The sequence below is a fragment of the Penicillium chermesinum genome, assembly GCF_028974085.1.
Source record: "Penicillium chermesinum strain IBT 19713 chromosome Unknown utg000003l:1.0-5111272.0:1.0-5115320.0, whole genome shotgun sequence".
NCBI classification, from domain to species: Eukaryota; Fungi; Ascomycota; class Eurotiomycetes; order Eurotiales; family Aspergillaceae; genus Penicillium; species Penicillium chermesinum.
The window spans coordinates 3483936-3505513 of record NW_026695313.1 but is presented as its reverse complement, the minus strand read 5'-3'; the positions used below and the strand labels follow the sequence as shown (position 1 = coordinate 3505513).

The 21578-nt window shown below is 51.3% G+C and overlaps 9 protein-coding genes across 9 annotated transcripts; 5 read left to right on the top strand and 4 right to left on the bottom strand.

The window, feature by feature from the left end:
• Positions 1–1801: 1801 nt before the first annotated feature.
• N7468_004254 (ubiquitin-binding TORC1 subunit KOG1) lies at positions 1802–6428 on the top strand (the record flags this gene model as incomplete). The annotated part of the gene is made up of 6 exons (XM_058473551.1): positions 1802–2263; positions 2334–5051; positions 5119–5369; positions 5441–5774; positions 5833–6170; positions 6239–6428. 6 exons carry the CDS (start codon positions 1802–1804, stop codon positions 6426–6428), a joined length of 4293 nt encoding a protein of 1430 aa, XP_058332554.1.
• Positions 6429–7638: 1210 nt separating this feature from the next.
• Positions 7639–9298, top strand: N7468_004253 (MFS transporter; the record flags this gene model as incomplete). Its single annotated transcript, XM_058473550.1, has 3 exons — positions 7639–7850; positions 7913–8369; positions 8468–9298. 3 exons carry the CDS (start codon positions 7639–7641, stop codon positions 9296–9298), a joined length of 1500 nt encoding a protein of 499 aa, XP_058332553.1.
• Positions 9299–9578: 280 nt separating this feature from the next.
• On the bottom strand, positions 9579–9857 carry N7468_004252 (uncharacterized protein; the record flags this gene model as incomplete). The annotated part of the gene is made up of 1 exon (XM_058473549.1): positions 9579–9857. The coding sequence occupies one exon, from the start codon at positions 9855–9857 to the stop codon at positions 9579–9581; it is 279 nt and encodes a 92-aa protein (XP_058332552.1).
• Positions 9858–9925: 68 nt separating this feature from the next.
• N7468_004251 (uncharacterized protein) lies at positions 9926–10492 on the bottom strand (the record flags this gene model as incomplete). Its single annotated transcript, XM_058473548.1, has 1 exon — positions 9926–10492. One exon carries the CDS (start codon positions 10490–10492, stop codon positions 9926–9928), a length of 567 nt encoding a protein of 188 aa, XP_058332551.1.
• Positions 10493–11482: 990 nt separating this feature from the next.
• Positions 11483–12449, top strand: N7468_004250 (uncharacterized protein; the record flags this gene model as incomplete). Its single annotated transcript, XM_058473547.1, has 2 exons — positions 11483–11978; positions 12052–12449. The coding sequence occupies 2 exons, from the start codon at positions 11483–11485 to the stop codon at positions 12447–12449; spliced, it is 894 nt and encodes a 297-aa protein (XP_058332550.1).
• Positions 12450–12904: 455 nt separating this feature from the next.
• Positions 12905–15622, bottom strand: N7468_004249 (PA and RING finger domain protein; the record flags this gene model as incomplete). Its single annotated transcript, XM_058473546.1, has 3 exons — positions 12905–13247; positions 13309–14993; positions 15050–15622. The coding sequence occupies 3 exons, from the start codon at positions 15620–15622 to the stop codon at positions 12905–12907; spliced, it is 2601 nt and encodes an 866-aa protein (XP_058332549.1).
• A 1484-nt stretch (positions 15623–17106) lies between these two features.
• N7468_004248 (uncharacterized protein) lies at positions 17107–17573 on the top strand (the record flags this gene model as incomplete). The annotated part of the gene is made up of 2 exons (XM_058473545.1): positions 17107–17191; positions 17410–17573. 2 exons carry the CDS (start codon positions 17107–17109, stop codon positions 17571–17573), a joined length of 249 nt encoding a protein of 82 aa, XP_058332548.1.
• Positions 17574–17693: 120 nt separating this feature from the next.
• Positions 17694–18239, top strand: N7468_004247 (uncharacterized protein; the record flags this gene model as incomplete). The annotated part of the gene is made up of 1 exon (XM_058473544.1): positions 17694–18239. The coding sequence occupies one exon, from the start codon at positions 17694–17696 to the stop codon at positions 18237–18239; it is 546 nt and encodes a 181-aa protein (XP_058332547.1).
• Positions 18240–19178: 939 nt separating this feature from the next.
• On the bottom strand, positions 19179–21509 carry N7468_004246 (uncharacterized protein; the record flags this gene model as incomplete). The annotated part of the gene is made up of 2 exons (XM_058473543.1): positions 19179–20336; positions 20394–21509. The coding sequence occupies 2 exons, from the start codon at positions 21507–21509 to the stop codon at positions 19179–19181; spliced, it is 2274 nt and encodes a 757-aa protein (XP_058332546.1).
• Between the last annotated feature and the right edge of the window lie 69 nt (positions 21510–21578).

The window sequence follows — 21578 nt, the reverse complement described above, 5'->3', positions numbered from 1 at the left end:
AAGAGGGCCAGCGGATGTAAAGAACGACGAAACAAGACCTCAACCAGTGAGTCGTCGCAGCATTGATCCAAAAACCAAGAAGGCCGGCCAGCAGAAGAACCGAAAGGGGGCAAGGGAAAAAAAAGAGAGGATTCAATTTCCCGGTCTAATTGGTGTAATCGAACTAGTTTAGTGTATGGGGAACCGGCTTTCAGGGGTGGGCTTTCCAACGTTCTGCATTCCCGATCATCCCCAGCCCCCAGAGGCCATGAAGACTTTAGACTACCTGACACCTACTGGCATTCATCGTTGAAGCTGTCATGCTCTTGGGTATACGTGCTACTGCCAGGACTCTTCTATGGCCCTCGAGCGTGCATCGAAGGATCCCTGGGCCTGAAACCGAGGAGTCGGGCCCCAACCATCCACATGGCATTTCATGCGGCCACATCGGGGTGTACCGTGTCTGTGCCGGACTTAGTCTTGTAGTAGAGCCACCTCGTAATCAAGGGCTGCCCTGCTCGGAAATAATGAGGTTCCTGGATCCTGGAGTAATTTTCTGGCCATACTCTCCTATGGGCTTCGAGAACCACTCTAGCCCGGTGCTATAATTAAGACCGTCCCGAGTCCAGGGCTTCAGGGAGGCGGCCAATCCCTGTGGCGTATGTCTTTTCCACTCGCGCGACCCACCCCCCACAACGTGCGAGGAACCTATCGACTGCTCATAAATGCTGCATTCAAAACGGAGGTTTGGAGAACCAAAAAAAAAAGGGAGGGGGGGCTTGCTTCCTACCTATCACATCTTTTCAGACTCTAAGGAGATCCACGCTTGATGCCCTGAGCGCCGGGGTCTCGGTAATGGCATGCTGACTACGGAGTATGTACTCTCTAACTACGATACCTCCAGGGCTCCCAGGCCGCGCTCAAATGTGGACGAATGGATCTTGTACGTCCAGATGAAATTGGTCCAGGTGCCGAAAATGAAGGGATTTAAGGTTGGTACGGGGATCGTAGAAATCTGCCCCGGGCAAATGGTCGACATTGTCGGTACTTAGTTTCTGCACCCAGTGAGACCCCATATGTACCACGTCCATCTTGATCTCCCGCCGCACATATGTCTCAGACAATGTATTCATTCGTATCTCCTCAAGCATGATGTTTGTTTACTCTTTGAGGCGGTCGATCTCCAGCTTTGAAACCAAGAGCTGCCCGACTGCAATGTGCGCAGTGTTGTCCGGGTCATAGAGCACGGCTCAACGCGGACTTCCCGGGCTCTTCAAGTCCGTGACGTCTACACCAGTAGTAATTGCACCTCTGCTGGCGTGGTCAAGAACACGTGAACAGGGTCCTGAACATCATGGATAGACTGAAGAAATTGCTTCAACCGAAGCTTTGCAGGCAAGATATTGATCGACCAGCTCAAAGTACGATTTCGTATGTCGTATCTGAGGTGTATACAAAGTACGTCAAAGTAGTTCCATGGCTTGTGCAGAATGGTCACGTGGGGGTGAGGTAAGCTCTGGCGGGGGGATATTGATAATCCGGACCTCCAGACGGGAGCCTCACCGTTGTGTCGATTGCGTCGGGATTTGTCGTCTAGGAAGCTCTGATCTTCTCGGGAGGACTTCGAGCTTTGATCCGACCCAAATCTTGAAACTCCACCTTATCTTATGAGGCATATAGCTCTCTATTGAGCCCTATCCGGAATTTCTTTGCGTTGGGTATCTTTGGGAGGTCCCGGAGCTGCCCATGCTCCTCACCTCCCATCCCCGCGGCCGTCCTACCTTTCACATCTTCGGCGTAACACCATGAGCCGACTTGCACTATGAGGGACCCCACCGCAAACATGGAACAGAAGCCCCAGAATGTCGCGGCGACTGCTGGGCCGGCTGAACCTCGCCGTAATCCAAAGTCCGTTCGAGTCGCGTTTGGTCCCGATTTGGAGACCACGATTCCCACTCGCGAACGATCCCCAGCGCCTGTATCCAGTCATCATCGCTCTTTTACTACAATTGAACAGAAAAGACCTTCTATTACACCGCCGGCTCGCCCGACGAGTTCCGCCGGTGAAAATGCGCCTCTGGTATCAGACTCTCCTCCGCGACGACGACCATCGCCTCGGAGATCGGAAAGTAGCCGCCCGGCAACACTGAAGCGAGCAAAAAGCGATTACGGTCCGAGTCGTGTCACGTTTGAGAAATCGGCGGACGATGAGGAAGATTTTGCTATGCGCCACGGATGGCAAGAAGAATACACCTCGAGTGAATATCTCAAGGTTTTACATTCGGTGAGCGCCAGGAGAAAGGAAAAATGTTGACTGTGCCGGTTCTAATCTGGATTCTTCTCAAACTTCCTAGAATTTCTACATGTACTTCACCGAGAAACGTCACGATACGAATGGTGTTCCTAGAGACCCTGCTGGCAGTTGGCCCAGCCAGGACTGGCGAATGAAGGATCGACTCAAGACAGTGTCAGCTGCGCTTGCAATCTGCCTGAATATCGGTGTCGACCCGCCAGATGTAGTGAAGACGAACCCAACGGCCAAACTGGAGTGCTGGGTAGATCCGACCTCCACTACGGGTGGTGGCCAAAATAAGATCATGGAGCAGATTGGCAAGAAGCTACAGGAACAATACGAGACCCTGAGTCTTCGCACACGATACAAACAGTATCTTGACCCCTCGGTAGATGAAACCAAGAAGTTCTGCATATCTCTGCGCCGCAATGCCAAGGACGAGCGGGTCCTCCTGCATTACAATGGCCACGGAGTGCCACTGCCGACCCAGTCGGGCGAGATTTGGGTTTTCAACAAGAACTATACCCAGTACATACCCGTGCCACTGTATGATCTCCAATCTTGGCTGGCTGGTCCCAGCTTGTTTGTGTTTGATGTATCTCATGCTGGAAATATTGTTCAAAATTTTCACACGTTCGTTGAAAAGCACGAGAAGGAGAACATCGAAACCAAGAAACGGGATCCCAATGCCGTTGTCCAGAATTATGGAGACTGCATACTTCTTGCTGCTTGCCAGAAAACCGAGTCGCTTCCAACAAACCCGGACCTGCCAGCAGATCTTTTCACCTGCTGTCTTACTACACCTATTGAGATCGCTTTGAGATACTTCATCCTGCAGAACCCACTTCGAACCGACATTTCAATCGATGACTTCAGAGTTCCAGGTCGCCTTCAAGACCGACGAAGCCCCCTTGGCGAGCTGAATTGGATCTTTACGGCCATTACCGACACCATCGCATGGAACACACTCCCGCGTGCACTGTTCAAGAAACTCTTCCGTCAAGATCTGATGGTTGCTGCACTCTTCCGTAACTTCCTGCTGAGTGAGCGGATTATGCGTACTTACAAATGCCACCCAATATCTTCGCCCGAGCTACCAGAAACTCACCATCATCCGCTCTGGAAGAGTTGGGATCTCGCAGTTGAAATGGTTCTTGCCCAACTGCCTGCCTTGATAGACCAAGAGGAGGGTCGACGTCAGTATGAGTATCAGCACTCTACGTTCTTCGCCGAGCAGCTTACTGCATTCGAAGTGTATCTTTCGTCCGGCCCTACTGAGAGGAACCCACCAGATCAACTTCCGATCGTGCTTCAAGTTCTTCTTAGTCAGGCACACCGATTGCGTGCCTTGATCTTGCTCAGCAAATTCCTAGATTTAGGACCCTGGGCTGTACATCTTGCGCTCAGCATTGGTATATTCCCTTACGTTGTGAAACTGCTTCAGTCTGCTGCACAGGAATTGAAGCCTGTTATGGTTTTCATTTGGGCTCGCATAATGGCTGTTGACCACACCGTCCAAAATGATCTCCTCAAAGATAATGGTATTCACTATTTCATTTCGATCCTCAACCCTGCTTCCCCAATCCCCGTTGGAAATGCTAGTGAGCACCGAGCCATGTGTGCGTTCATTGTTTCAATTTTCTGCAAAAACTATCCGCAGGGTCAAAATGTCTGCCTATCAGGCGAGCTATTCGACTCTTGCTTGAGACATTTAGGCGATGTTGAGAACCCCCTGCTTCGACAGTGGTCTTGCTTGTGCCTCAGCATGCTTTGGTGTGACTTTCCAGAGGCCAAATGGATGGGAATCCGATGTGCCGCTCCGGCTAGGCTGTGTGAGCTCAATTTCGATCCCGTTCCAGAAGTCCGCGCTGCAATGTTGCACGCTGTCACAACTTTCATTGGAATCCCTGATTTGACCGACCAAGTGGCTCAAATTGAAGAGACCCTGGCCCTAGCAGTACTCCCCATGACCGCGGATGGCAGTGTCCTTGTCAGAAAAGAACTCATAGTTTTCTTCTCGGCCTTCGTCAAGCGCCATCAAAACAAATTCTTGGTCGCAGCATACGACGAACTTCAGAATGAAAAACAATCTCTTCAGCGTCGGCTGTTGAGCGAGACGTCCCCCACCAGCCAACTCGATGCAGAAGATAACAATCTCCACATTGAAGGCAAGCCACCACAGATGTCTCGCAACACTACGTTTGGAACCCTATGGAAACACGTCTTGATTCTCTCGGTAGACCCTCATCCTGACATTGCTCAAGATGCCGGCGTGATTGTTGATTATATTCATCTCATTCTATTGGAGTCGCCAATGGCAGCTCTCGCTGATCGTCTCAGAATCGAAATTCTAGATCTAACCTATCGTCTGTCACAGCGACTGCAAGTTTACGAGCGATTCGAAGCGAAGAAATCTGCTCCTCCGTCTGCATTGCCAGCGTCCCACGCGGCCGCCAAACAGGAGGGCTATCTCTCCCTAGGACTCAAACGCACTGCAAGCGTTGCCCTTTCTTTGAAGAACTTCGCGCTTGGAAATTCATCAGGCGACATATCTGAAAGCTCTGCGCCCCCTTCCCCTTCCACAAGCCGTATGCCTATCACTCCCCGTGGACGAGCACCCCCCGAATGGACCCGGCCTCCCGAGGTCAACGACAATGTCGCTCCCGCAACCGCATATCACCAGGCGCCATTGCCTACATCACGCGGATTCCGCCCCCGAAACCCCGAAGAGGCCCCCATCATTCCCTTAAGCAGTCGCTTTTTGGACTGGTCAACAGAGGTAATCCCACTCCCCGGTCTAGCCCGGAACCTATGAATATGCCTTCCCCTTACTTACATATGAAAAGTATTTCCGAGAACCCCAGATGAAACCCAATGAGCCCGATGAGCCTGGCAGCTCGGATTACAACGAACGACTTTGGAGACGTGGCCGAAATGAGAAGATCATAGCCGAAACCCAACCTCTCAAGGGCAAGGCAGGTACTAGCCGGTGGGATCATTCAACTACGCTGCTCTCCAACGGCACTCAACCATGGAAGATGTGTTTCCACCAATTTGAGGACCACATAGCCGTTGCTGATGATCGTGATACAATTGCGTAAGTTTGAATGACCTGGTCTCTAGTATCACCTCTTTTTTTTTTTGCTCACATTCTTCTTCGCTTTGCAGCATCTGGGACTGGCAAAGTAACCAGCGTCTGAATCATTTCTCTAATGGGAATCCGGTGGGTTCGAAGATCAATGAGGTCCGGTACATCAATGAAGACGACCAGGCTCTCTTGTTGACCGGGTCCTCCGACGGCATGCTGAAGCTTTTCCGAAACTACGAGTCATCTAAAAAGATCGAAGTCGTCACGGCATTCCGTGCGCTACCGGAGCTCCTTCCCAGTAACCGGAACGCGGGTTTGGTGCTGGACTGGCAGCAGGGCCAAGGCAAAGCCTTGGTCGCGGGTGATGTCAAGGTTATCAGAGTGTGGAATGCGGCCACCGAAGTCTGCACTAATGTATTTGCACCCTTTCCCCTGGGTGGTTGCAACGCTTACTAACACCTTCCTTCCACAGGATATCCCTGCTCGATCAGGCTCCTGCATCACATCTTTGACTTCCGATCAGGTAGCAGGCAACATCTTTGTCGCGGGGTTCGGCGATGGAGCCGTCCGCGTCTTTGATCAGCGCCTCAAGCCCACAACATCCATGGTGAAGGTCTGGCGTGAGCATAAGCAGTGGATCACCAACGTCCATATGCAACGTGGTGGGCTGAGAGAACTCATTTCCGGTAGCCGGAATGGAGAGATACGGCTGTGGGATCTTCGAATGAACGAGCCGCTCTCTACGATCTACGCCACCAAAGACACACTTCGAACTCTGAGTGTACATGAGCATGCCCCTGTCTTCAGCATGTATGTCATCCTCTCTGGTATTACCATCACTCTGATCGCCCGAGACCGCTAACGAAATGACTCAATAGGGGTACCAACCGTCATGAAGTCAAGACCTTTAATGTTGATGGCACATATCTTTCCACCTTCGAACCGTACTCCAGCTTCCTCCACCACAACCGCTCCTCTCCCATCGCTAGCACTGCATTCCATCCTCACAGAACTATGCTTGCATGCGCAGCGCTGAATGATCATCACATCAACATCGTCTCTTGCTAGACCGCCACGACCTTATCCTGCGATGAGTATTTGATCACATTAATTCGACTGCCCACTACTGTGTTATTCTTCATACCCCTTTCTTTTTTTTTTTTGCTCCCATGCGGATTTTTGAATGCCATGTTTTCTCGACAAGCTGCGTTATAGGTAGAATATGGGAGCTATTAGGTAGTGTAGTGGTCCAAGCTACTTACACTGTTCTCCAGCATCTCGCTCATATATGTATGATTTCCATGTTCTAGGTCTGGATTCTGAAAAGGCCTCTCTCTCTTGCTTGCTCTTCTTTCTAGTTCTTCGTACTGATGACCTGCTTTCCTGCACCGCGTGACCTATGGTCCTGGAGATGGGATTGCTACAGTCACCCTCGAAGATCATTCCTCTTTGCTTCTCTTCGCCCTGTCCATTGCTTTTGTCAACTAATTTCCAACGCGATAATGTGTCCATACAGGCGGAGTCAATTGTATTCTACTTTACTCATATTCTCCTTTGAATCCACGTATCCATTTGGGACCCAGGCGATACCTATATTTTTCCTTTCCGGTGTCTTCTGAGCCCTGTCCAGGTGCGCTGGGCACCCCTGGCATACTCGCGACGGCCATGATTGCGTCATAGGTAGCAGGAAAGGCTCATAGCAATGCAGACGAAGAACGCACGATGAGCTGTTCTCCACTTGAGAGAGATACGCGCTTCGGTGCGAAAAAAGGGGTGGGAGATGACCCACAAGGCATGCAAACTATATGGTCCAATTCTCCAAGTTGGTACTGTCTCGAACCTGATAGATCAAGTGATGCTCCACCGATGCTGCGGAGCTTTGTTTTTTCTGCCCAGCTCAACCAACCTTACGCTTAATGCTTTCCCCCCTCACCTGGATCTTGTAGATCCAAGGCGATCCCCAAATCTTGAGAACCATAAGATAGCAGCCCGCTGTGGGTCGCCAATGATGCGATAAACCTACTAGAGGGACGATCTTTCAGCAAATCGACCCGCGGCGATTGCCGATCTACCCGAGGTTGCTCCCAGCGCCCCCAAAGATACTCAAGCCAAGATCTCCTCGATCAAGGTGGAGAATTGCCCCTAGAGGGAGGAAAAATTTAAATTCTACTTCATGACGGGTACCCCGGACGAACCCCCCCAAAAACGAGGCTGAACCAAGATCTAGATCTGGAATGGATCCTATTGCTCAGTAAAGCCCCTTTTGCGGCCGAAAAAGATGGAGAAATCACAGGCCCGGACCAGCCAAGCGGGCGACGAAACAGACGTCGAGGCTCAACTTCCACCTCCAGCACCGACTGCCAAAGCAGAGAGTCTCAATACGACTTTCGTGGACTGGGAGGGCCCCAATGATCCGCAAAACCCTTTCAACTGGCCGACATGGCGGAAGACCGTTCAAATAGGCTTAATGACCTTTAACACGTTCATAACGTGAGTGCAGTCTTGCCTGCGGCAAGAGGGCAATGGGCAGAAGAACTAAATTATTCTCTTAGACCACTGGCATCCTCGATGCTCACGCCCGGCGTGGCGAATATCTTGCGGGAATTCCACTCGTCCAGTGATATTATCTCCTCTTTCCTGGTCTCCGTATACCTCCTGGGATACGTTTTTGGACCTTTTTTCATTGCACCGCTGTCAGAGTTGTATGGCCGTGTGCCTGTATACCACGCGTGCAATGCGGTCCTACTCATCTTCACCATCGCCTGCGCGGTTGCACAGACTCTACCCCAACTGATGGTGTTTCGCTTCTTGGCTGGTGTCGCGGGCGTCTGTCCGCTGACGATTGGTGCTGGCACCGTCGCTGATATGGTCTATCGAGAACAGAGAGCTGGCGTGATGGCCCTCTGGTCCATGGGGCCTTATATGGGGCCTGTCATAGGGCCAATTGCCGGTGGATTCTTGGTCGAGGCAACAAATTGGCGCTGGGTATTCTGGGTGCTTTCCATTACGGTATGTCTCAAGTTTGCTATATGAAATATCCCCCTCCCCCCCTTTATGCGAAGCCCTCCCTCCCCAAATGCTAACTCCCAACCCCTTCCCCTCCCCAGATCGGTGTCGTTCTCGTGGCAACAGTACTATGCTACCGGGAGTCATACGCCCCGGTTCTTCTCACCCGCAAAGCGGCCCGACTGCGCAAAGAAACGGGAGACTCCAACATCCGCTCCAAATTCGAGAACGACGAGCGATCCCCTCGCAGGATATTTATGGCCGCCCTCGCCCGGCCAATCAAGCTCCTGTTCACCTCCCCCATTGTGTTCCTCATGGCGCTTTTCGCCGCCATCACCTACGGCTACCTCTATCTCATGTTCACGACCATGACCCCCATCTTCGAGGGCATCTACGGCTTCTCCCAAGGTATCGCCGGCCTCGCCTACATCGGCTTCGGCGTGGGCTGTCTCTCTGGTGCCGCGGTTATCGGCCCCATCGCCAACAGAATCGCCGCTTCCCACACGGCCCGCGGTTGCTTCTCGCCGGAATCGCGCCTGCTGCCCATGATGTATGGCTGCTGGGCCCTTCCGATCGGGCTCTTCTGGTACGGCTGGTCCGCGCAGGCGCATACGCACTGGATTATGCCGATTATCGGGACGGCGATCTTTGGCGTGGGCCTGGTCGCGGTGTTTTCGTGTGTCAGCGCCTATTTGGTCGAGTCCTACCTGGTGTACGCCGCGTCGGTGACCGCGGCTAATACGTGTTTTCGGTCGTTGGTCGGTGCCTTGCTGCCTCTGGCTGGACATAGGATGTACGCCACTCTGGGGTTGGGATGGGGGAGTTCGCTTCTGGCTTTTATCGCGCTGGCTATGTGTAGCGTGCCGTGGTTTTTTGCGCGGTATGGTGCTAGGATTCGGACTAACCCTAGCTTTCAGATTCGGCTTGCATGAGGTTGCAATGGCTGGGGAGGTGAGAGGATTGGGGCTAAAAATTTGCGTATAGTTGTTTTATTTGGGTTTCGATGGATTTCGTATAGACTCGTATAGACTTCCCATTGGACTGCCGAGGCACTGACAGCCTTGTGTCGACGATAGAATCGATGATGACCACTGATGATTAAACTTATGTTATTTGGCTTCCTGGAACCAGGCTTTGAAACAACTCAAACAACATCGATTGAGAAAACAAAAGTGGGAAGAGGAGACTGTTCCGTACATCCCTCACCAACTGCTACATCCATCCAAACGTACACCCCTGGAAGAACTCCTTCCCATCAGGGCGGAAGTCGTCAGCAACAGCATTCAATCCAGCGGGACTCGATGTACAAGTCGCCCGTTTATGATAAGACCTAAACACGGAGACCTTTTGTGAGAGAAACAACGACCACTTCCGCGTTGGACGGGCCAAAGTTGGAGTCGAAATTCCATGAGAGTCCTCTGTCAGGGTGTGCTTGGCGTAGGCGTTGGAACATATTGGCACATCTGCCATGACATCCAAGCGCCAGCGCATCTACAATTTCAATCGAACATTTCCGAGAACATTTGTCCTTCGAAATCGGTAAACATGTACCGCCAATCTCAGTCACTCCCATATGCAGAAGGCCATCTATGTTTCCATATGCGTCGAATGTTGTCTTCAGCTGGGCTAAGCGAAGTGTCGCATCTAGAGGCCAAGAATGGCGCCCTCATACTACTGTAGCTGCAAGAAGATGAACGCTCAAGCGGCTGGTAATTCGAGTAGCCTTTTGCGTAACTGGCGAAATTGAGTAGGCCGAGGGCCACCAAGGACGCAAGGTCACGGCCACTCACGGGGGTCGCGGCTAGACACTCCACAAACTTGTCCCGCAACGGATAGAGAGAGGGATCCAAACTACTTTGTTCGCGAGGATCGTCCGTAGAAGGGGGAGGGTTGTCACACTGGGTTTCTTCGAAGTCACATCCCGTTCTGGCGCGCTTGGCAACAGCGGCGAATGATGGCGATGGTACTTGATCAAATGCATTGGCGATCTCCCCGTTGAATTGCATCCTGACACCAGGAGAGGTGCAGATTTGCCGCCATTTTACGGGTCCTGTCAGGGATTTTGACACCTCGGGAGGCCAGGGAGCTTCTTGAGCATCTCGGTCCTGCTGAGGGCCTTGATCCATGAAGGGTTGGAGTATGGGTCGGTCGTGGGTTGCAGGAAAGAAGCGTTGGTAAATAGATAGGCGGGAGACAGAGATGGATACTGATAGTAGGTGCTTGTCGATACTAGTACAAAGACAAAAAGATGGCAAGTTGCAGAGTGGTCGATTAGGGAGTGACACATGAGAGAAAATCAACAAGCCATAGCTTGTTTGCTCCCTTACAATCACAAAGACTGGTTTCACTGGTCGAGCCTCGATGCCGTAGGAGCCATAACGAGCCTTCCATCTATATCCATCACTATACTACATGGGACTAGTACAACTTGAACGCTGATTTGAAGCTATCCAGACGTGAGTTGTATACTTCCTCGTTGCGAACCTGGCCCAACTATTCCTATCGAGCGGCATAGTTCACGCTGTCGAAGTACGACATCTCACAGACCCTGACTTCAGGGCTCTCCAGGGTTCTCTCCAGTATGATGACTCAGAAATAGTACCAATTCCATCTCATTGGGCTTCTTTACATTTGCAAGTTCCCCAGGTAAACAACTGCTATCGTTTGTTCACGCCATTTTTGATTTGTATGTCCATTTCGTGGCCAAGGAGCTCTACTTGAGATTTTCAGGGCTATTATCATCGCGAATCCCCCTGGATCCAGCGGGGACAAACCACGGTGCTGGACAGTCTCATTTGCGAACGGTGCATAATTGGGGTCAAGTTTTGCCGTGGTTGCCGCCCCGGATTTAAGGTCAGGGAGGGCAACTTGGAAAGCGCGTTTCTCCAAACCCCAACGGCAGCCCCATCGTAAACTCCGTATCGAACTTATTTCCAGCCTACTCCAATGACAGGATATGCGAGCCAGGCCCACTCTGTAAAGGCTATAAAAGGGCGGTTCTTGCCTTCTAGAGAACAAGAACAACTCCATTGATCACGACAGAACGACCAGCCCTGAAGATTATCTAAACCCTCCAATTTTGTATACTTTCAAGCTCCCAACTGGGAAAAGCCACCATGCCTATCTATGAAAAGCCGGCTCGCCCTCTGACCTGGCTGATCACCGGCTCCTCCTCGGGTCTCGGCCTCGCGCTTACGCGCGTAGTCCAAGCCCAAGGCCACACCGTCATCGCAACTTCGCGAGACCCTTCCAAGGTCCCGGAGTTGGTGGCTGAAGTCGAAAGCCACGGTGGTGAATGGTACCCTCTGGATGTCACCAGTGCGTCATCCACCGCATCCTTGATGGAAACCCTCGCTTCCAAGGGCAAGCAGATCGACGTGCTCGTGAACAATGCAGGCACAGTTGCCTTTGGCGTCATGGAGCAGCATGACGATGAAGATCTCCGGGCGCAAATGGAGCTCCTGTATATCGGGCCCAACAGGCTGATTCGTGCTGTTCTTCCGTCTATGCGCAAGCAGCGGTTCGGAAGTATCATCAACATTAGCTCTGGCGCTGCATTGGAGGGTTATGAGAGTATGGGCGCGTATGCTGCGGCGAAGGCAGCGTTGGACGGTAAGTCAATCTTTTTTTTTTTTGAGTAGACATTTGGACGGGTAAATTGACAGCGTGCTCTTTATATTTATAGCCTCGAGTCGGGTTCTGGCGAAAGAAGTCGCGCCCTGCAATGTACGCCTTTTGACTGTGTGCATTGGTACTTTCATGTCGAACATTGGGAGTGTTTCTCTTGTGCCTCGACGCCCATTGCCCGAGGATTACAAGGGCTCTGTCGGTGATGCTTTGCTCAAGACCATCCAGGACGGGAGATACGCGGAGATTGTGAATAGCGACAAGGACAAAGCGGCCAAGGCGATATATGACGTTGCCATGGGTGAAGGCGCCGGGGCTGGTTGTGGTGACGAGCGATTCATGATGCTGGGCAAGGATATGATCAAGCGCGTCGGTGGGGCGCGCGACCAGTATGCCCATGCCTTGGATGTATTTGAAGAGATCAGTGCAAGTGTCGCCATTGCGGACAAGGCTTAAAAGCGACCGCATAGGTAGCGGAAATTGCGCTTTGCCCTCCGACTTCAAGTGGTCGAGATCTGCACATGACATGCTTTTTATGGTCCACTGGATTCCCCATTGGTGAATAGTAGTAACTACGAGTGCCTTGAAAGTTCTACGCATATATAATCAAGAATCGACAACCCTTGGGAAACGCTTCTTATAGAAGTAATGTTTCTCCTTACGACTTCCATGCAAAAGGAGAAAAGGAATAATAGAATGATTGAACTGCGGTATACCCCAGCCGCTTCGACGATGCTCGTCGACGTGCTGCACCGCCTCACTCCGGGAGGCACCCGTCAGAACGCCCCGCAAATTCAAATCATAAGGGAATCAAACGACCGCTAATACAAAATGCGCTAGAGAAACATAGCAAGACCCGCTGCTTGGTGGAATGTAAAATAAGATCCCCAGAAAGGAGAATGTGAAACGGTTCAGCGGTTCCGATCCGCACGAGCCTGGTGCCAAATCGTGTCGCCACTAAGGGCGGAAAGACTGAAGGAAGCCAGATGCCGCCAACTAGACTGTGGTGCCGATGTTGGCCGGCCGTCTAGAAGCCCTGCGTTCTGTTCGGCATCTGAACCGTCATCATTCACGCCCACTATGAGGACAGGCGCGGACGACGAGTCCAGCCGAGAAGCCTCTTCTTGGCCATTAGTATTGGCAGGCTGTTCGTCGTGAGCCTGAGAGTCCTCGTCATGCGTGTGGGCCAAAGAACGAACGACGTCACCCTTGCAAATAGGACAGGTCCGTCGACGAGTCGTCAGCCAAGGCGTACTTTGGAGATAATTATTAGCTTGAACCAAATCATCAGCAAGAGGCTTTCTAGGTTCCTTACATGCACTCCGCGTGGAACTCGTGCCCACAAGGCAATCTCATCACCCGGCTTTGTCCATCGACATATTCTTCAAGGCACACAACGCACTCAACTTGTCTTCCAGTGTATTTGCGGCGCCATAAAGTCGACCCTGACTGCACGCTATGCGACTTCTCCTCCCTTGGCGCAGGGGCAGAAACTGGGGCTCCTGCGATTGTCTGTGAGCGTGACCGAACTGGTCGGGATGGACTACGTCTGCGTTCATTTCCGAGGAGAGGAGATGTCTGCGTAATAGAACCCGGACTGCACGACCGAGTGGAGCTGGTGGAGGAGGACGTGGAGATTGTATGGTATGTTCGGACAGGGAGACGCTCAACAACTGATTTGGGAGCACGCCAGCGGCGGCGCCGAATCCGAGATCGGAGCAGTAAGAGTGCATAAACCACTGTTAGTGTCAATAGAGGACTAACCACGAGGACCAGAAGCGTATCAAAGAATGGACTGGTCGACATGCTCGTTGGGGTCAAAGTAACCCATAAGCCCTCATGTTCAGAGAATACCGCAGCAGGGCTGCTGGCCTTTGCGGCACTGGGGGTCTGTGTGTTCGCTGCGATATTCAGGACCGAGAGAGAAGGAGATGGCATTACGTCTTGAACCATGTCAGCTTGGATCTTGTCCTCGGTCCAGCCGAAATGACTCGAAAACCAGTTCTTCGCCGTGGAATCTGATGCGCCAGGTCTTATATGGGCCTCGATTCCGATCTCTTTGGCGTCGGTGTCACGAAACTTCCCTGTGGACTTATCGATACTTTGGTACTCCCCACTCCCGGGCGTAATGCTTCCTCCGCGGAGAACATTAGGCGAAGATAAAGCATCGACTTGCAGGGTGGATGTCTTAACCGTGTCTTTACCATTCACAGAAGTAGTAGCGGTTGGAAGTAAGCTGCTTCGCGGGAGCATCACATCAGGGTCTCGCCAGTCTTGAACTCCGATGACAAAGTCATCGTTCGTGATGTCTTCAGATGTTTCAAGGCCTGGTTGAGTGACATCTTTCCTCTCAGCTTTGCCTTCTCTTCCATGGCTTTTTTCTGTCGATATCTTAGAACGATCGACCCGCGATTCGAATACAGGACTCCATGAGCTCGATCCCTTCAGTTCAAGGTTGCCACTGCCGGGCGAGCGTTGGCCATGTTGCTCGCTTCCGGAATGGCTCAACTTGTTGCAGAGACCAAATAAAGAGCCAATTTTGCGGAAGAATCCGATACTTGACTTCGTGCTAGCGATTGGTTCGTCTTGAGTTGCAGAGGAAATGGGAGTTGGTGTAGCACTCGCAACTGGTGTAGCTGTGGCAGTAGCTTTCTGGACGTCCACAAGAGTCTGGCCAGCCAGACTTGCTTGTAAAGATTTGAATATTTGACCAAGGTCAGCGTTTGCTGACGAATGCCCTGGGATTAATGAGGAGAGCAAGTGAGCGGTTGTGTGCGAGGTGAACAAGGCTGGAATGGTAACGTTGGATGTATCACCCCGCGCATACATGGTGACCAGGCTACCTCCACGAGTGTCATCGCCCACAATCAAAGCAACAGCCCCGCGCCGTTGAGCCCACTTGACCTTTTCCAGGAACCCACATCCCCCACGGCTTAAGAGAACAACCTTGCCCTGGATTTCGGCAGTTTCTTGGAGAGATTGGATATCGGCATGCGTCGACTGCTTGATCGATACATATTCTCCGTGTGTTTGGGAAGATCCAACGTCCGAAACACTGGACTCGGGCAGGGGTGATGTAAGTGGTCATCGGTGCCGTCATTCGAGGATGGAGTCGCAACAAAGTCGCCTCGATCATTCAGCCTGGAGATATCATGTTGTAATGATGATCGCGAATTTGGTAAAACAACCCCTTCTTTCACTGTACCACTGCCGGACTTGCCGGACTTCTGCTCTGCACCCCTGGAGACAGTCTCCTGCTTTGTGTCACTCCATCCTGGGATATCGGAGCAGCCTAGTTCGCCCTCGGTACCAGCAGCCAATCCTCCTTCGCCGAATCCACTACCGACCCAAATCTGGCCACTAAGACCTTTGCTTGGTAAGAGCGGGCCAAAGGCCGCCGGGCGGGCCAGGAAGAAGGTCGAATTGTCGTCAGTAAGGCTGATAATGGCGGAGGGCGGGAAAAGGGACGTCGGAATGTTGAAAGAAAATAGCGCATGCAATCCGGAAGCCGGTCCGGTCAAGGTGCTGGGTGTCGCCACATGTGAGGAAGAAAGCGCGGAGAACAACGTCAGAAAGATAGGGAAGAAGATAAGACAGAAAAGAAAAACGAGGAGGCGTGGTGGTCGCATCTCTGACGGCGGGAGAGAAAAAAGCGTTGCAATCCTGAAACTCTGCAGAAGATTTGATTGAGACAGGGCGAAGAAACAAACGATGGGAAATCGAATCCGGTTGTATGACTTTGTATGACTGTGACAGATCGAAACCACTACCAATCCAACGGTTGGCGGCAAGTAAACACACGACCCCTCATCGGGAGCAACGAGCAGCGCCGTACGTCGAAAAGAACCGACGGTCCCGGTCTACACTCCGATAACGAAGGAGAAGAGCAAAGGAGATGGAGGACTGAGATGGTGGGAAAGTTGGGGCAGGTGGAGAAGGAGAAGAGGTGAGCCCGCTCTGTCATTATGTAACCCACAGTGGCGGCAACCTGGGCATTGTATTGGCGGTGCTGTTCGGTTCCTCAGGCACAAATCATCACCTGATTGTTGTCGCCTGATCAGACCAGCTGCAGGGGTCATGCAACCTGGTTTGGGTATTTCAATAGACGGCAGCTCCTCCGTGATATCTACTTCCTATACTCGTCCTGTACTACATATTCGAGGTTTCTATCACGTCTTCAATCACGGTGGGTTCTGCATACCCGCCGATCATGTCATCATAGCCGCCCAGCTAAATGGGCCGCGCAAGCTCACCTCCTGGGCGCCAAAACTACTTGGCGGCGGCTCGCGTATCACGATGGCTGACACATAATACGAACCATGATAATGAGTATTATACAGATGCTAACAGCACGGAGATTGCATGGATATTCAAGATTGAGGAACTCTCCGCACGCTGGAATAGGATTTGGGGCAACAGATCCACTTTCCCCGTCTACTGCATGTGGATCTATTGGAGTACGTCATCCTCCTCCGGAGATAAAGTTACACGCTAGCGCGAAGCGTCTCAGTTGACGCTGGCTGCAGCAGAAAAGAAAGGTTTCTACAATCGAGGGCTTATTGATTAGATGATTTTGTCTGTTTGCTCAACTCCGGTGCCCCCATAGGTTCATTTAAATATCCCGAGGCCATGGTCTTGCTACATTTACAGATAGGCATACCATGCTTGCTTCGCGATCGAAAGCAGCTCTACAGACTCCGATCCATGGATCCTTTGAATGCGAGCCTCTGGATACACACGAGAGCATTTTCTCCATGTATTGGAGCCCTTCGACTCGAGCACAGGGCATGACGTCCTGTGACAGCCCTGCTTTCTTCACGTGTGCTCACCACCCTTGGTCTAATAAAACTACATTAGAGTTCACCCTAGTCCCACGTCATGACAGCCTATACAGGAAACAATCGAACAAGACCATTGGGTCTAGGCTCGTAACCCCGCGTTATGTCGTCACGAACTTCTGGAAATTCTGCGAACAGCATTTTCAGCCACGCGTCAGCAATGACTAGCTATAAATATTTCACCTCTGATTCAGTCTTTCGCTTGATGAAATTACGATCGTTATCACCCAAATCTATCCACCAGTGATATCACTTTTAGGGGAAACGAATTCAACATGTCTTTTATGAACAAAGTCAAGAACGCCATTTCTAACCACCAGAGCTCTGGGAAGAGGTCATCCGTTGAAAATCAAACGAACGGTATGGCCCCCCCCAAATTAAACTCGTGAAGACTTTCTAAAGCACACAGAGTCTCGGGGGCGCGGGCCCTCCAAGGGATCTGACAACTACGGCACGAGTAGCTATGGCCAGGATCCTTCTCATTTTGAAAGTAAGCCTGTCGAGCCTCAATATGATTTTCAAATAACAATAATCAATAAATCAAGATTCTGGTAACGCCTACGGTTCAAGTAACGGAGACACCGGTTTGCATCAGGACTCTAATATGAACAAGGGACCTTCTGGTAAGTTTCTCAAGCCAAAATCTGATTGGATTGCTAACTCTCGGCAGATGCCGGCAATGCATACAGACCTTCAGATGCTCGCAACAGCATGGGGCCAGGCAGCTACAATTCCAACTTGAATAATCATAACCCAGACTCCGATCTGATGAAAGGGCGGAGCGGGTATGGCTCTACCAACAGCAGCGGGGGCAACTACAGTTCCAACAAGGAGAATCTTGGCTCTTGGTCGGGAAAGAAACATGGGTTCCAATGACCGCAGAGCCTCAAACGTAAAGGAAGTCAGCGGGTTTGACTCCTCTAGCATTGATTCTTGTGGCCGTAACCCCAATGCCGGTGGTGAAAATCTTGATTCTACCTCGAGTACCCTCAACCAAGGATCGGGTGGCATAGATACGTCCAACAAAATGGACTCGCGGAGAACCAGTGATCTTGGCGCCTACTATGGCACCAACACGGTTGGGACTCACGCCATGCGGCAGCAGAGCGACAAGTCCGGCCCCAACTACGGCTCGAACGTTGACAGAAACTTCAGTTCTGGCAAACGAAATTCAAATGTGGCTATGATTCAAGATCCGGTGGAATCTGAAATGAACAATCCCATCGGCAACCAGGGCTTCGGGGGCGGTGCTGCCGCGGATGGTAGTAGTAACCAGGGCAAATCTAGTTCTGGTAGGAGACGTTCATCGGGGCCCCATAACTCAAATCTTTTGAACAAGCTGGATCCGCGCGTGCGCAGCTCTGATTACAAGGAGAATACTGCCGTTGACCAGCGCAGGAAATACTAAGGTTGTGGTCTGGGTTTATTATGAGCGTTGTGCGCGTCACTGGTTTTTTCTTTCTCTTTGGGAGGCTTTTACTCTCGCAAAGCACCCTCTTTTTCCATTTTCAAGTTAAAGGAGCTTAGGCCCGCTAGTGTTCATCAAAACGATATATAGCCAAAGATCGTATGAATTGAACCAAGTCTAGTACTGTGTAATATAAGTACTCTCTAGGACACTACACAGCCGATTATGTTCCAGTCCTCTACGCCTCCATATCGTTTTGGGGTCCTGCCATTATTTAGACCAACACTATACATTACATATCATATATCTCTACCCTACACATAGCAGCCTTGAGGTTCCAGATTGCTAAGAAGAAAATTGATTACGAGGAATGAAAAGAGTCGAAGTCGTGATCATCCGCTTGATAGTTCCATCATGTACAGGTAAGGAAATATTCCGGCACGACTATAAAACACCAAGGCTGGCCAGTAGAAACAGGTTGAGAGCTGAACAGGACAAAAGACTGTGTGAACTAGGCTTATGAACACAGAGTATGAAGACAAGAGCGTTGAGAAGAAAAAAGACAGAAAAGAAAGCCCAATTAGAGGGGAAAGAACTGGACATCCATCGTCAAAGTGATCATGATTGACAAGGACTGGAAAGGCTAAAGGTCATGAGAAAACAAAAAACACAAGAGAGAAGGTCAGGGTATGCATGCAACGTATGCAAGGTATGGGACTCAGAAGACCAACGCTGAGTTCAGAAAAGAAATCAAGCACAACCAGGTGACGCACGGCGACAGTCTGGCCTCGGAAAATACAGGGGAATCACTTCGTCAAGGAAATCGTCGGGGCTCGAGATCACGCTGAAAGACCCCAATACGCCAGCTTTTTTTCGGCGAAGACAATCATTAACATGTCAAAAACAAGCGCTCGCAGAATTGGCCAAAATAAGCCCACTTCATTTGTCCAGCTTTTGCCATCCATTGAGATAGGCCATTAATCCAACACCAAGAATCACTACACCAAACATGGACGCGAAGGGGCTTGCATCCTCTAAGAATTTGCGTCTGCGCCACTCAGTGGTAAGAGCCGAGCCTGCGGCATCCACATCCTTGTTCTCTGAAGATGTAGAATCAGTAGCCTTCGACGAGCCATTTGTCTTAGCAGGCTTGGCAGTGCCATTTGCCATGTGGATCTGGCCATTCATGATCTTTGAGGCGTCTTCGCTCTCTGCCGTCGGGGCGGGGATTGATGCCACTGCGGCCTTCTCCTCCCGTTCTCGGCGAATAGTCTCGATCATCTCGGCCAGTGACTTCCTGGACTCCGCATTTTCCTTCTCTGCAGCCTGTGCACGATCCTTGAAGGAAGCCATTTGTTTCCTCATCTCGTCCATTTCTTCCATCATGCTTTCCAAACGAAGCTGGAGTTCTGATGTGTTCAGCTCTGGCGAAGCCTCGGCTTGATTGTTTTCTAGGTCTGCAGCAGGCTTAGAAGGCAGGACTGAACCATTGGCTTCCTGGATACCATTTGATTCATGGCGGTCTGCCTGGGAATCAGAGTCACCATCCACTGATCGGTCAACAGGGCCATTAGGCTGTGGTACGGAGCTGACTGGCGCCGGAAGCGTCTCAAGTTGCTTGATCTTCTCTTCAGCAGACTCGCGGGCGGCTCTTTCTTGAAGAAGTAGGTTTTCGAGTTCCTTGACACGAGCGCCCTGCGTATCAATTTCCCGCTTAGCAGACGAAAGGGCCTCTATAAGGCTAAGAATCTGGCTCGAGTCACGCGACACGGGAGAGCTTGTACCAACGGGCTTTGCCTTCTCTGTATCGCTGCGCTTGAGTGGGGAGAATGCATCAGCGCCGCTTCGCGGCGGAGCATCAGGCTTCTCGGGTAAAGGTTGTTGAGGTGGAGGAGCAGGTGGATCAGAAAAGCGGGAGAAAGAATCGACACGAGGCATCTTAGGACGACCATTCAATTGGCGGGACGCACTGTTTTCCAAAGGAGATGGTTTGAGGGGTTTTTCCTTATCAGCGTAGCCTGGTTTCATGATGGCGGTGAGGAATTCATCGGTTTGGCGGAGATCCTGTGATTGCTGCTTGGCCTGTTTTAACTCGCCCTAGAGATATGGTCAGACTAAAGCTTACTGAGATGTTTGAACAAGAGCAGCACTTACGGTAAGCCTCTTCACGACCTGTTCAACGGATATGGGGGAGTTCCAGTAGTTGAGCTGTCGTTGCTGATGCATGGCATTGAGCTGACTGCTAGCCACACTCTGGGCACTGCGATTGCTAACATTGCTGCTGGAGCGTCCTCGCAAATGTGATAAGGGTTGGCTCAGTGGTGATGGTAATAAACCACCCCCTGAGGCAGGATCTAAATCCCCAAAGTTGAGGTCAAGTATGTTGGGAGTTGATCCGTATAGGCCAGCATGTTCGACTTTCGCGGAGACCTTGTGGTGAACGATAGTATTTTGATCCTCGCTCACGATATCAATTCCCAATTCAAGGCTATCATGTTCTCGCAGTTCATGCGGCTCCGATTCGCGGTTCTCAGGTGAAAGCCGTTGGCCATTCACAAAGGTCCCATTTGACGATTTTACATCGCGAATCCAAATCTTGCCGGACTTGTCGGCCCATATCTCAGCATGCTGTCGAGATAGAACTTTCGAATCAAAAAATCCGTTGACGGGGGTAGGGATTGTCTTGGCATTTGTCTGTCGACCAATACGTAGAATATCCGGGTAGAAAGGCACATTGATCTGCTTCTTTTCAAAAGTGCCGTTCAAGGGGGTCAGAACCAGAATGGCAGGTGGATCCGAAGACTGCCCGTTCGTCTGGCGGGAGCCATTCTGTTGAGATGATTGAAGCATATGTTGTGACGGGACGACAGATGAGGGTTGGTGAATAGCGGACATTGTCGAGGATGCAGTTGGCCCCGAAGAGAAAGCAGGAACTGCTTGAGAACGTGTGTTGGTGACACCTGCTACCGGCTCGGCCTTCGAGCTAGGCCAAGGGTTCCGGGCAGGCTTCTTCTTTGACGACCAAGTACCTTCAGATTCTGGACTCTGACTAGCATGAGTATCTTGTGAGGAACTGGTCACTGTTGACGTGGAGGAGGTCGACCCCAGCGAGGAAGAGGAGTTGGATCGTTGGATAGGTTTCCTTTGCATGAACATCCGGGACACTTCGTCTGCGTTCACCGAAAGAGCTCCTTGTCCTCCGTTACCGGGGGCGTACCATCCCAAGCGAGAGCCCGATTGCACACTAGGTGGAGATGCCACAGCAGTCATGGAGAAGGATGCCCGTGTCGTTTGGAAAAGGGGAAGGTGAGAGCTTCGTCAACGGTCGCAGACGCAAGG